Source organism: Phyllostomus discolor, chromosome 11, assembly GCF_004126475.2.
Source record: "Phyllostomus discolor isolate MPI-MPIP mPhyDis1 chromosome 11, mPhyDis1.pri.v3, whole genome shotgun sequence".
Classification (NCBI taxonomy): Eukaryota; Metazoa; Chordata; class Mammalia; order Chiroptera; family Phyllostomidae; genus Phyllostomus; species Phyllostomus discolor.
Window position 1 is genome coordinate 79,033,262 of NC_040913.2, and position 14,682 is coordinate 79,047,943.

Here is a 14,682-nt window from a genome sequence, read left to right on the forward strand (position 1 = left end):
TTAGATTCTACCATTTTAAGGACACAATTAATATAGCTGAATTTTTTAAATTCTCAAAACGATTTGAAATTTGCACACCTGTCTTGATGCAGACTAATTTGCAAAGGGTGTAATTTCACAAACAAAAATTGTTATGCAAATATAAGAAAGAGTAGAGAGTAAATAAGTTATTTAAAGCTATTAATTAATTACCACACAAGTTACAGAGCTTTGTATCCATTATAAATCCTGAACAGGGTTGGAACAGATTCATTTTTAGAAACCACACACACACACACACACACACACAGTCCAGGAACTTTATATACAGAGGTGCACACTTTTTAAAAAAGGATATAAAAATAAAGTTAAAAAGGAAATACAGGCAAAAGAAGACTAGCTGATATGCAAAATTCTGTATCAGTACAATCCTTTATCAGCACACTGGCTTTAGCTCGGTATGAAAAGAAATACTTCACCTAGCGTCAAACGGTGGAGATGGAGTTCTAATTTTTTCTCCAATTCTACTGTCTTACCAGAATTAAAAATCAAACAAACAAAAACCCTGAGAGTTTCAAAGTTTAAAAGGCAGTTGGCTATTTTTAAAAATATCTCCTGCAGACTTGTTTAGTTAGTGTCGAGACCACAGGACTGGCAAAAGGTCTCAGTGGCTTACTTCGAGGTGCAAATGTAAGCTGGGATTTCGATTTTAACCTGGCTATCCTAAGACCCCAAATCCTTACCTTCATAAAGGATTAGGCAACAGCAATGCAATAACCATACTGGAATATAGAACCAGAATTTGGGTCAAGATCTGCTCAGAAGAACTGTCTGTGATGCGAGAACTGTTCTTCATCTGTGCTCATGCAGCAGCCACCTGCCACGTGTGGCTACTGAGTCCCTGAAATGTGGCTGATACAACCGATAAACAGGGTTTAACATTTTATTTAATTCGGCCACATGCAGCTAGCTAGTGGCTACCCACTGGACAGAGCAGGTCTAGAGAAAAGTCAAATCATCTGAAACAATTTAAAAATGCTCATTTATTTTAAAAACTGTTTATCTTCTTTCATGCAACATTAATTTTAACATAAATATTGCCTGTAGTTTATAATTAAAACTTTATTAATTTTGAAAACTACAGATTGGGAACTGAAAGTGAAGGTTTCTAAAAGTAGATATTACACGTGGTATTACCAGGTGTATTTAAACAAAACTTTAAAATGTTATAACTTATTATGCATTCTGTATGACTGATGCTTGGTGCAAACTTTAGGGAGTCATTATAGATATAACCTGAAATTTGATTAGTTAATGTAGGTATCACTTGGGAAGTTTACCTAGTTCGTGGTCCACAGACTAGACATACACGTTTCTTGTACAAATATTAGTCCAAAAATTATATATTTTCTCTTCCAAACAAGAAACAATTCCCACTTTTGAAAACCTTTCTAAGGACAAGACTTCACAATATAATTGTATTATCTTCCAGATCAATAAAGAAAACGAAGAATTAAACTAAATAGTTCTGGCACGTACTAAATTAAGCACTTAATAACCTATCTTGAATAATGACTTATCGCACAAATCAATTTTTAAAAGAAGAATTATCAAAAATATTTCACTTGTGATTCAGTATTTAATCTTTTACCCAGAGTCACATATCCTGACAGCATTCACTCAGAAGACACTTTAAAAGCATTAATACATGGATCTGCCCTGGCTGCTGTGGCTCAGCTGGCTAGAGCGTTGTTCGGTAAACCGAAGGGGTGAGAATTTGATTCCCACTGGGGCACACGTCTAGGTTGCGGGTTCAATCCCTGGTTGGGGTGAGTGTGAGAGGCAACCAATCAATGTTTCTCTCTCACATGGATGTTTCCGTCTCACAATCCCTCCCTCTCTCTCAAATCAATGAGCATATCCTTGAGGAAGGATTATAGATAGATAGATAAATAAATAAATGCATTGCTAGATCTAATCTGCTTAATTTATTCAACTCTTTCCTCCTCATTTTGCAAATTATCTTTAAAAGTTATGTATTGTTAGAAATTTTGATATGATAGTTATATTTGCCCGATTATGGTTACAACTTAAAGATACTTCAAATCAGTACCACATGGTTCTTAGTAAAAAGTTTAAGAGAAAAATCTAGAATGTTTCAACAAAAATCACACCTTTAGAAATCAGAATTTACTGAGAAGGCAGAAATATTTTCTGGTCAAAGAAGGATTAAGTAAACGTTTTAATGCTAAGCAGAAGCAAGGTAAGTGAAGCTCTCCTTTTCACAGTTCGAGCTTGAAATTCTGTAACAGGAAATTTTACTCCTTTAGACAGATCTTGTTTGTCTTGATAGTAAAGATGCCCTAGACAGGTCTTACGTCAGGTGTCTAAAAATCACCGTCAAGACTGAAGGAGAATGCTCACTGTCTAAGAATGAACCGGAATGAGGAAGATAGCTCCTTATCGATAGCTTCCCCCACGTGGCCCAGTCACTCTTGTGTGGCTGGCGAGCCCCGACTCAGCCCTGGGGACCAACACACAGCCGGGTCTCCCCAAGCCCGGGAGGGGCCCTGTCTCCGCACACAGCAGCGATTCTCAACTGGGCTGCACTTTGCAGGGGCCCTTCGCAAGTCTGTGGGGTTACTTTTTGTCTTCTGGCGTAGTCTTGCCTAAGCCATTACTATTATAATATTGTAACTGTGTTATTTTATTATAGCTTACCATCCCCTTCTCTTTATATTACAGTTATGACACTTAATACAGCTTTTTGAAAGGTACCTGTGTACTCAGACCATGACCGTATTATTTATGAATTCACTTCTGGATAGTAAAGGGCACGTTGGAAAATATTCATGATAAAAAGGGGGCCTCGGCCTATGGGGAGGGACAAGAACCAGGGCTTCGGATTCCTCGCCTGTCGCCTCCTCACTTCACTCTTCTGGTTGCTACGTCGCCCTGTGGCAGATCCGCCCCCCGACAAAATTAAAGAAATGAGAAGCCAATTGTCTGTATCAAGTCCATCATTTTTCAGTAGATAGATTATATTATTTTGTCTAATTTTGGTGCTTTGGAAACTGGTATCTATTTTTGTATCAGTTTTATAATCTTCCTCAATAAACTAAGTACTTAAAGTATCAAAATTGTACTAGGTAGGCACTGTTCACACTCAGCCAAGTTTTATAATTATACTTAAACCAGGAAAAGATAATTTCATAATAGTGCAATAAAGTTAAGAATCACAAAATACAGGTCAGAATATAACACATGTAAGAACAATTAATTAAAGATCATTACCACATAAATGACCTGTAATTTTCTCTATTGATAGATTTTAGAACTACCATAATTCCACACTGTTTATATGAGCTTTAACTAACTTTCAACCATAACACCCAAGTCAGGTTTTTAAATTAAAACTAAAAAAATTAAAGAGTATTTGCTTCCTTCCCCTGATGCCTATCTCACCTCAGCAAAAAAAGGCTGACAGGGTTCCAGGCTAAACTTTAATCAAGGAAAGGCAGGAAAAATATTTAAACAAACAAACATTCCAAAGAGCCACTGGTAAAACAGGGGCACACAGTCTGCCCGTGTTTGGCAGCGGACGGGGAAGAGGAACAGGGAGAGGGAGAGGCGGAGGTCCACTGGCTGCTCCGACTCACCACTCAGAATCTGCTGCACCGCTTCATTCCCCATCTGCGCCGCCGTGAAGCCCTGCAGCGAGATGATGGACGGGTCAGAGCCGTAGCTCAGCAGGAGGCGGCAGGTCTGCAGGTGGCCGGCGAGGGCAGCTCTGTGCAAAGCAGTCTGACCAAGAGTGTCCAGTGCGTTCATCTGAAAAATCATGGGGTGGGCACATGAGATTGAACGTCTCTTTTTCTTTTCTTTTATACTCAAGTAAATAAATTCAAATGAGAAAAAGAAATTGTCAAAGCTTTTTGAAAAATGCCAAGGATAATTCATTATTAACTTTGGTCACTGGTTCTCATGACGTATCATCTCCTTATGTTACCCTCCTCTGACCACCTTACTGAAAATTACTACATACCTATCCCTGTCCCTAAATGACCATCTTTCTGTCCATCCTCTACACTGGGCCACTCCCCTGGACAACCGGAATGAGGGCTGGGACTTTGTCTGACATCCAAAACAACATAGTATGTTGTTTTGCAAAACAGCATAGCAAAACAACATAGTATGTTAAAAAAAACAAAACGGTCAAAGCAGTACATTTCTTTTTTATTAAATAAATTATAATAAAATGCCCTAACTGAATTACAAACACATTTAAGCCAGAAATAAAAAAGATTTAAGTATGAAGTGTTCCATTTTTAAGAGTTTGAAGGGTATTAAGAATAATAATAATCTAGTAAGTTTTAAAACTGAGACGACATGAAACTTCTGGATCACGCTGGCGGACAACCCGTGTCCCAGGGTGTCCCACAAACCCCTTCCGCTGCGGCCGGGACCCACGTCCAGGGGCACCGTACATGCTGCTGCTTCAGAAAGGCCCTCCTTTCGCCTTCCTGCACATGAGATCCAGTCCAAGCTCCCCCTCCTCCTCTAAGAAGCCCTTCTTGATTCCCCGAAGCCTTGATAATTACTTCCTTTCTGAACACCCATGTCAATTCAGTGCTATGTTATAAATTATAACACTACAAAAGTTTTTGTCTACCAAGTAAAACTAAGATTATTGACAACATGGACTGCATTATGTTTCCTGGGTCCTCTATGAAGCTCCTCTTAAGGGAGCACAGTAAATTCTCAAGTACATGCTTGTTGGTTACTCAGAACATTTGTGCACACCCACCAAATGCACAAGAAAGAAAAAAAGGATTTTAAAAAACTGATCTCCCTGTCTCCAGTCTATCATCGATCGATACAAGTGAGGCTGTCGCACTTGTTTAGGCGAGGGCTCATCTAAATTCGTAATGGGGCTTCACAGAATTCGCCGCGGAATGCTGACATATTTATCACCTTTGCCAACAGAAAAATGACCGTTTCACACACAGACGGCATCAACGAACGTGCAGCTGTTAGCATGTGCCGATGGAAAACACAAGCTGCCTGAACTGTTCTATGAATATTATTTTTTAAAACCTGTTTTTTTAAAAAAAAATCCTCGCCAGAGGATATGTTTGCTGATTCTAGAGAGAAAGGAAGGGGGTGGGAGAGATAGAGAGAGAAGGAAGGAGGGGTAGAGGGGGGGAGGGAGAGAGAAACATCAGTGGGTTGCCTCCTGTTCTCACCCTGACCAGGGATCGAACCCACAACCTTTCTGTACCCAGCCAGGGCTTTCTTTATTATTTCTTCACCTCAAAGGAAAACACAAATTTGAGAATATTCTAATTATTAACATTTTTCTGGAAATTGGGTAAGAAACCTACTAAATTCTTCAATCATTGTGATGCAAATCCTCAATGCAGCTTGTTAAACCATAGGAACATGGTTTGAGAATTACTTGAGAATTATTACTCTGCAATACAGGACTTACCAAGTTATTCCTCAGCTTAGTGACTGTTCAATGCCTTCATTTAAACTTGAATGAATCCCTCCACATGTCATTTAAGACTACTTATAATTTACTTTTACACTACCTTGCTTTCTTCTATATATATGCATTTTTTTTATCACAGTCTAATAGGGCTGCCATACCCCAAGCTTTATTAGATTATACTGAAGCCCCACTCTATGAAGGTTAGTTTCTCAAGTCACTGTAAAAGGTAAAATATGCCTTTGGTCAAAGTTATCCTTGAACACACCTTAGCAATGCAATGGGAGAGGCAGACGTACAGTTTCTCGGTAAATCTAACACCAGCCAGTTTTCCCTCCAGTGTCTGAGCAGACCGGCTGAACAGCGGGTCCAGTACAGACAGTGTTTTTAAACATTAAAAACACTGTGTGTAAGAAGAGCTTCTCTCTCTAAATGCGTGTGGGGAACCTGGGGCACAATACAGAAAACAGCGATTCACCTTCTTTAATGCTATTTCAAATGGCTACGTAGGTAAATATCTACATAAACCTGTCGATTCTGTGTCTTGACACTAGAACCCAGGGAACAGGTGGCAGGCACTTTGTAGCCTTTTTTAGCTTGAAGGTAAAAAACATGACCTCATCCCTTTTTACAAAAACCTTAAAAAGTTACTTTTGTTGAATATTGCCAATGATTATGCCAGCTCTTATACACGCGCCTTGAGTCTCCATGTCTGCAATGGGTTTTCTGTGAGAAAGGAATCTCACAGGGAGTATCCACCTTCCTGAAGCAGGGTTCTGTTCATGCAGCTACCTGCTCAAACACCTCCACTGGCTCTCCAGGTGCTCTGAGGACAAAGTCACAACTCTCCACTGAGACTACCCAGATCTTGCTCTCATGTATCATTTCAGATTTTCATTCCTCTTCTGTACCTAGGAGACTAATCATAACTTCTGACTAACAAATTCTCTTTAGCCGAACTTGAGTGTATTATTTGTGAACCTTCAAAATTCATGTGGAATTAAAAAAAAAAACAATCAAGCTCTCCAAAAGGAGGTATATATGAATATTATAATAATAGGTAATTTCTTCGCTTTAGTAAAGGGGTGCTTCCCCTCTCCCATGCCCTAAGTGCCTGGGAAAGAATCCCTGAGCGCAGCCCGTCAGACTGGAGGACGCCAACCCAACAGCCGTGCTGAGCACGCTGATGCCTCACTCACGTTCTCCTCTCCTCGTCCCTAAGACTCGGGAGCAGTGGTAGCTGCAGGGGGTATAGTTCTAAGTCAAAGGCATAAGGCAGGGGATGCAAAGGCCATATTTAGACCATATGAAAGTAAAACAGGAAAATATAGTCTATTAAAACAAAAGATGAAGCAGATGAACAAAGACTGGTAGAAAAGAGAAACTCACGCAACCTCAGAAAGAGAGACAAAGGGAGAGAATGGCAGCCAAGGTACCCAAGGGTTCCCAGATTCCTTGTTCTAGTCTTCTGGGACTCTTAGCTACAATTCCTACAGATTATTTCTACGGGATGACCACGGGATTATCTCAAAAAAGGAATAAGCATACATTTACATAAGTACAGAGTAGATTTCCATTTGTGCTTAATCTAAATTTACTTGCTCTGTAACTGGTAACTAGTATGTCTCTGAGACACTAGCTTCTTTGGTGTATTTTGATACAATCAAACCTCAGATATTATCTGAACTATAAAAGATACACTGGAACTATAGCTTTTAAAGCACTTTAACACCTATGGACTAACGGAATCTGCTTATCAATCCACTTATAGAATAGAATTAATAAAGTCCTTATAATGAGCTAACATGTAAGCAAAGACTGTTGATCAATTCTCAGTGTGAAAAATAAGCTCATTTAATGCCAATTACTATCGACACAATTTCTCCTTACATACAATGTAAATGAGTCTGTCAACCTAAGACATGAAAAATCAAAAGAAATTTTGTTATCTTCTACACATTTAACAGACGCTCACTAATGACAAAATAGTAGTGCTTTTATGTATGGAAAAAAGTACATCTGAATGAAACCTTTTGTTTTTAGGTATTAATAATACCATTTGCAATTGGAGCTCAAGTTCTACTTAATAATAAGAGCAGACAAAGCAGGAGCAATAGAATGTAGAATGCCAGGGTAGACTAGCAATAATAAAGAAAAAACTGATGTATAAAAGATAAAATCTCAATCTCACTCCTGTTTAGGCTTACAGTCATCTTGCAAAGCAGGGCATTTGTAAAGAAAATTATTAATTTTTTTAACATATAGAAGTTTACTCTGATAAAAGTGGATTTCTCACATAAGTTGGTTAATATCCCCATTTTATTATAATCTTCCTTTCTTTACTAGCCATTTGTTTTCTGTCTTTTTGCTAAATATTGCCTGCTTACCCCTCTGAGTCCAAATCCAGTCTCTACCCTGCTCTGTGTCTTAGGAAAATCACTTGCATGGATCACATCAGTGGGCTCTTGTGGTCTTGAACTTCTTGTTGTATTTGGCCAATGGGAAAAATGGCAGGAGTAGGGTTGAATACTTCTGTCACATACTGCAGGTGCAGTCAGGTGGCCTCTTCCACATGGCTATTCCCCTTTCTGGTCCCAGTGACCTTGTCCTTCCCTTGCCCCTTTAGGCCTAGGGATGACACCATCTCCCCACTTGCTACTAGTATTACCTCATTCCTTCTTGATTTCCTTAAACTTGCCCACACCTTTGTATATAATTTTTTAAACTTTCCTCAAATTACCTGTTTTGAGTGTGCTGTTTATTGCTAAGACCTTAATTTAATTGTCTACTTCTACTTTGGAATGCTGCTTTCCAAAGCTACCAAAGCCCTCACGTGAGAATTGCCAAATTAAATGCCACTGTCTACCCTGATTCCTCTCTGTAGCACTGACTGTTCACCCGTTCTTTCTTCTTCCTCACATTACACTTAGTCAACACCGAGACAGGCCCTTCTGTCCCCTCTTCCGCTGCTCTGCAACATGGGCCACCCTCAAAGCTTCCTCCTGCCTGCCTCCCACTTCGCCTCTCCATCGTCCTCCCACAGGAGCCCTGCTCATTCCCACACTGGATGGTCGCTCTGTTGCTGGCTGCCCAACAGATATTTCTGATCCTAAACTCTCTTTTATTTACATGACAGTGATTTATTTCCAACTGTTAGGTTTATCTAAATGTTCTTCTATCACAGCAATTTTCAATTGGTGTGCCATGGCACCCTGGTGTGCCGCAAGAATTTTTAAAACATGCCATACCGGACCTCAGGGGCACTGACCTCTTTTCCCTTAGACCGTCAAATAAAAGAATGACAAGAGCCAACACAACTTCTAGTGTGAATGAATCAAAATTACACCTAGTTTTATTGTCAGATCGGCAAAGACTACATTTTTTGGTGAGTCCCAGAATTTTAGTCATTAGTTTGCGTGTGCCATGAGATGGAAAAGGTTGAAAATCGCTGCTCTAGCGTATTAACTTCAAGTACAAACTCACCGCTGTGGCACAGGAAACCAGTACTTCTCTCTGGCAGTTTTACTTCATTTTCTAAGACCATTCAAATGCCAATTCATTTCCAAGTAATGCAACTAGTCCTTCAGAGTGGCTTTCATCTTTTCCTTCCTTCTTCATTACTAATGCCATTGACCCGGTTTAGGGTTGGCTTCAAGTCTGATAACTGCATTAACTCCAAACTGCCATCTCCCTCAGTACCCAGCACACAGTCTTGATCATGTTGCATCTCAGTATTTGTTGAGTCAGTGAATTAAGAAATTATAAAGGGATTATATATACACACACATATGTGTTTTATATAAAAAGTCAGATAATTAAGGGAAATACATAGTATATAAGTTTGAAAAAACGACTAGGGAAAAAATATAATGCTTATACTTACTAGTAATGAGAGTATTACCTGTAAGCTCAAACAAGGTTCAGGGAATTAGGTCCAAAGTCACAAAACTAGAAAGTGGAGGATTCTAAGCTGAAAAGTGTGCCTGTCTATATTAATACGTAAAATATGTTTAGTCTAACATGCAAAAGAGTGCTTTGGCTTATATCATTGTCACTGAGTTCTTTCTAAGACAGACATTAATTACTGGTAGTAACTCTCCCTGCCAGACTCCCTGCCCTTCCTGATTCCAGGGCCTTGGCTGGAGAACGGAACTTGTCCTGTGGAGACGGCGGCACGACGGTGGACGGAAGAGGGCGCAAGAGGGCGGAATCTTCACTCAAGGCTGGTGCTGCTTGTTTTGTAGGTGTTTTTAGAATCAGATAGGAAACCACAAGGTGCCTGAAAATCAAACTGAAACCACAAGTTCCCCAGAAAGAACACTAAGCAAGCACACGTCAGGGCCCACAGTAGCTAAGTTGGGTTTTTACTAATGCATTAGTCACCACGCAAACCAACCCCGAGGGACAGCAGCCTGTTTTGGAACCAGGGAAGGAGTGATTGGACGGATAGCAACTGGTATCCATAGGTTCACAGCCCCAGTAAATAGGACTCCCCCCTCCCATTTTAATGTACCTAATAACAGGTATTCTGAATTACCTGATAACAGGTATTCGGGATTGAGTTTAACTGTAGTGGAAAACTAGGGAGAATATGCTAGTGCAAAAGTCATTCTGTATCACTGCCAAGGCGTTTCGAAGTACACATACCCCCCTGATGGATTCTGACGTTACTGATGAGAAGGCACTGTGAACAGGAAGGGCGGCCGAAGACTGAGAACCACAGTGCTCGAGTAACGCTGACTAGGGCAGGTTATAAAATGAAGCTATTTTTCACTGAACCTTCATGACATAAAATGACTCATGGGAGACAACAAATAGATATTTTCCCAAAATGAAGAGCCTTATTCATGGGTTTTTAAGAACATTATAAATACCATAAGGTTTTACATTTTTTAATATTATTTTTAAAGATTTTATTTTTAGAGAGAGGGGAGAGAACATCGATGTGGGAAAGAAACATCGACCAGCTGCCTCTTGCACACCACCAACTGGGGACCTGGCTCGCAACCCAGGCAGGGGCCCTGGCCAGGAACTGAACCAGCGACCTTTTGGTTTGTAGGTTTCCACTCAATCTACTGAGCCACACCAGCCAAGGTGCTATAATGTATTTTGAAAAATAGGTCAATGGTAAATGTGATGCTCTGAAGTATAGCAGAAAGCCCACTTAGCTTAGTATTGTCTGCTTAAAAGCAACAAGACCTTATTTATGTAACAATGCAGTATGGTACCCTCAAAACAGGTAATAAATCTGTAAATCTGTTCCCTTTCATTTCAGATCATCTTGATTTTTTAATTAAAAACAACTGTCCTTTTAAAGCAAGGATAGCCACATGTTTGGATCATGTACTTCATGAATAAAAAATGTTTTAAGAACACACAACATACATGCACTCATTTGTAAATTACAACTAAGCAGTGTTCTACTAATACATAATAAATATGTATAAAACTTGTACAAAAAGAGTAACCACCAAGGGCAGGAAAGAGATGAAACAATTAAAATTTTAAAAATATTTCAATTACCGGACTTCCGGCCAAGATGGAGGCATAGGTAGTAGCACTGTGCCTCCTTGTGCAACCAAAACTAAGGACAACAAAAATTTACAAACAAAAAACAACCACAACAGAGAGAAATGAACCGAATGGAAGTCTGACTACCATACATCCAAACCGGTAAGGAGGGGTGGAGTCAGAGGCCTACTGAGACGGGTGGAGGGGTCCCAGCAGGAAAAAGCGATGGCTGGCAGACACGGGCGTGCAGGGTGCAGATGGCAGCTGGCAGACTGGTGGCAGACCCTGGGCACGGGAGGCAACTAGTAGACCCAGTGAGGGGCGCAAGGCAGCTGGCTGTCCGCAGGCGCACATTTGTGCACGCAAACTAAGCGAAAACGGGCAGCAACACAGACCTCGCAACCCAGGGACCCAGCGCCGGGAAAAAAAGCCTAAAGGCACCGACTGAAAACACCTGTGGGGGCTGAGGCCGGGAGATTCTCTCAGCCTCACAGGAGGCTCCTTGGAGAGACCCACAGAGTCCAAGAGAGTGCACAAGCCCACCCGCCCGGGAACCAGCACCAGAGGGGACCAATTTGCTTGCGGGAAGCGGCAAAGGGGACTGAAATCCTGGTGAGAGTGGAGTAGGCGCCATAGTTTCCTCTTGGACCCCACCCCCATATACAACGTCACAACCCAGCAACTGAGGTACCCCGCCCTGGTGAACACCTAAGGCTCCGCCCCTCATATGTAACAGGCACAACCAGACCAAAGGGGGAAAAAAAATAAAATAAAATAAAAAAGATGGCTCAAACAGAGTTGAAAGCCCCAGAGCCAGTTTTTTTAAGTGACCAAGAGATAGCCAACCTATCAGATGCACAGTTTAAAGCACTGGTGATCAGGATGCTCACAGAATTGGTTGACTTTGGTCATAAATTAGATGAACAAATGCAGGCTACGATAAGAGAAATGAAGGAAAATGCACAGGGAACCAATAGTGATGTAAAGAAAACTGGGTTTCAAATCAATGGAAGGGACCAGAAGGAAGAAAGGAACAACCAAACAGAAAAGAATGAAGAAACAAGAATTCAAAAAAATGAGGAGAGGCTTAGGGACCTCCAGGACATCTTTAAATGTTCCAACATCCAAATTATAGGGGTACCAGAAGGGGAAGAGGAAAAACAAGTGGAAAAGTTACTTGAACAAATAATAAAGGAGAAGTTCCCCAATCTGGCAAGGGAAACAGACTTCCAGGAAGTCCAGGAAGCTCAGAGAGTCCCAAAGAGGTTGGACCCAAGGAGGAACACGCCAAGGCATGTCATAATTACATTACCCAAGGTAAAAATGAAGGAGAGAATTCTAGAAGCAGCAAGAGATACAGGGACAGTTACCTACAAAGGAGTTCCCATCAGACTGTCAGCTGATTTCTCAAAAGAGACCTTACAGGCAAGAAGGGGCTGGAAAGAAGTATTCCAAGTCATGAAAGGCAAGGACCTTCATCCAAGATTGCTCTATCCAACAAAGCTTTGATTTAGAATGGAAGGGGAGATATAAAGTGCTTCTCAGATAAGGCCAAGTTAAAGGAGTTCATCAGCACCAAGCCCTTATTATATGAAATGTTAAAGGGACTTATCTAAGAAAAAGAAGATAAAAAATATGAACAGTAAAAAAAGACATCAAACTCAGTTATTAACAACCACACCTAAAACAAAAGCAAACTAGGCAAACAAATAGAACAGGAACAGAACCACAGAAATGGTGATCACATGGAGGGTTAGCAACAGGGGAGTGGGAGAAGAGAGGGAGAAAAGGTGCAGAGAATAAATAGCATAGATGGTAGGTAGAAAAATAGACATGGGCAGGGCAAGAATAGTATGGGAAATGCAGAAGCTAAAGAACTTATGACACATGGACATGAACTAAAGGGGGAAATGTGGGTGGGAGGGGGTGGGCAGGGTGGAGGGGAGTGAAGGGGGGAAATGGGACAACTGTAATAGCATAATCAATAAAATATATTTAAAAAAAATTTCAATTACCAATGGTACAAAATACCTTTTGGCTCAATGAAAAGAAAAATCCTTTAAAAGTTGTGACAGAGACGCACGGGCCTGACTCAGCGCTCCTTCCTGGGCTGGTCCTAAGGGCTGACAAGGCTCTCTCCCCACAGACACACAGAGCCGCTGGAGAAAGTGCCTTGCAGGCAATGCCTTCTAAATCGCACAGCTCGTTTTTCATGTAATTTAACTAATTACGCTAAGGCTTGAACTGACATTTTGCTACTAAGATTGCATCTTTCTTGATGTTCTTATGAACTTATAAGGAGATGCTGCATTAAAGCGTCTTTAATAGATTCAAAAACCATCTAAACACAAATTAAGAAAGACTTTTAAAACAGTTTAGAAATTGGTTTTCAAGGTTTTTAATTATATAGATAAGAGAACTGGGTGACACATTCATATCATTTTGGGGGCAAAACAAATTTAAAAAGATAATGGACATTTTCTAAAAATCTATTTTCAAAATATCCTCTTCATTTTTAAAAGTTCCTTTTAAAACTCAGTTACTTTCTTATTCATTCTAAAATATGTGACTTTTACCTTTAAGGGTCTGATTATGTTTTGTTTTTTTAAAAAGTACCTATATACAAGTAATAGTCATTTGTTGTCAAAGAATTATCAGCAAATTTTGAACTCTCTTATTTTTATTAAAAAAGCACAACACTAAGTATGATAATTCCTGAAAATTTAATTCCTGAACTAGCCAGACAACCTCTGTGTGCTGTCAGACTGCCACGGTCATTCCCTCTTATCCCCAACAATGGTGTCGATAAGGGTTCTATCCCACTGGCTGGGGTAACATCCATCCATCTCCTGAGTGGGACGCATGTGAAGTGCGATACGCCGCGGGATGCTGAAAGTGAACAGGTGAGGGAGTCTCCACCGCCAACCCCTCCCTAGTCAGACTCCCACGCTTCCTCAGGAACCAACCGCCTGGGGCTGGGACGTGGCCCAGACAGGCTGACACGTGGACCTAAGGAGGCTGCCAGCGCAAATCTGCACGGCAACCATTAACAGATCTTAATTCTTTTATCCTTAAATAAAGATTACTATTTTAACAAATTAAAACTCTTTAGTATTGAGGTTATTGGAAAAAATTATCATTATTGGTTTGAAGAAATATAGATGTTCATTAAAATAAATAGTGATATTTTGACTACTATTTACCTAAATTATTTTCTGATAAACCATCACTGGTGTTGACTATAAAAAATATCAATTCCAGTATTAAAATAAAATAATGCAAAGTTGAAATGTATTTCAAATGCTAAGACTGTAGTTACATTTTATTGCTTTGTAGAAGAATGACTGTAAAGTACAATGAAACACAGGTAATTCTTTTTACTAGTCATAAGATTTAAATCATCTTTAAAGGAGAATCAATGAATTCAAATACGCACAAGCAGCCCTGTATACAATTGTTTTCTCTCTGACTTTCTGGAAGAAATTAACAGCCGTAAGAGCAGCTGGCCACGCAACGCCAAGGGCGGCACTCTGTGTGCGGCGCGCCTCACCTTTGCTCCGTGCTTGTGCAGAACCTCCATGACGTCGTTGTGGGCTCTCTCCGCGGCGACGTGCAGCGGGGTCATGAAGCTGTGGAGAGCAGAGGAGGCAGTTTACTAACGCCCAGTGCACTTCCCCTTTAAGAACCGGACAAGTGCAATG

The 14,682-nt window shown here is 40.4% G+C and overlaps 1 protein-coding gene across 1 annotated transcript in view; it reads right to left on the bottom strand.

Annotated features, from left to right (window-relative positions):
* TNKS (tankyrase) overlaps nucleotides 1-14,682 on the bottom strand; it is a 173,776-nt gene that overhangs the window by 35,829 nt on the left and 123,265 nt on the right. The window contains exons 11-12 of the mRNA XM_028526418.2: nucleotides 14,532-14,610; nucleotides 3,639-3,810 (exon numbers count right to left, since the gene is read on the bottom strand). Coding sequence (XP_028382219.1) covers nucleotides 3,639-3,810; nucleotides 14,532-14,610 — 251 coding nt within the window. The remainder of the gene's footprint in view (nucleotides 1-3,638; nucleotides 3,811-14,531; nucleotides 14,611-14,682) is intronic.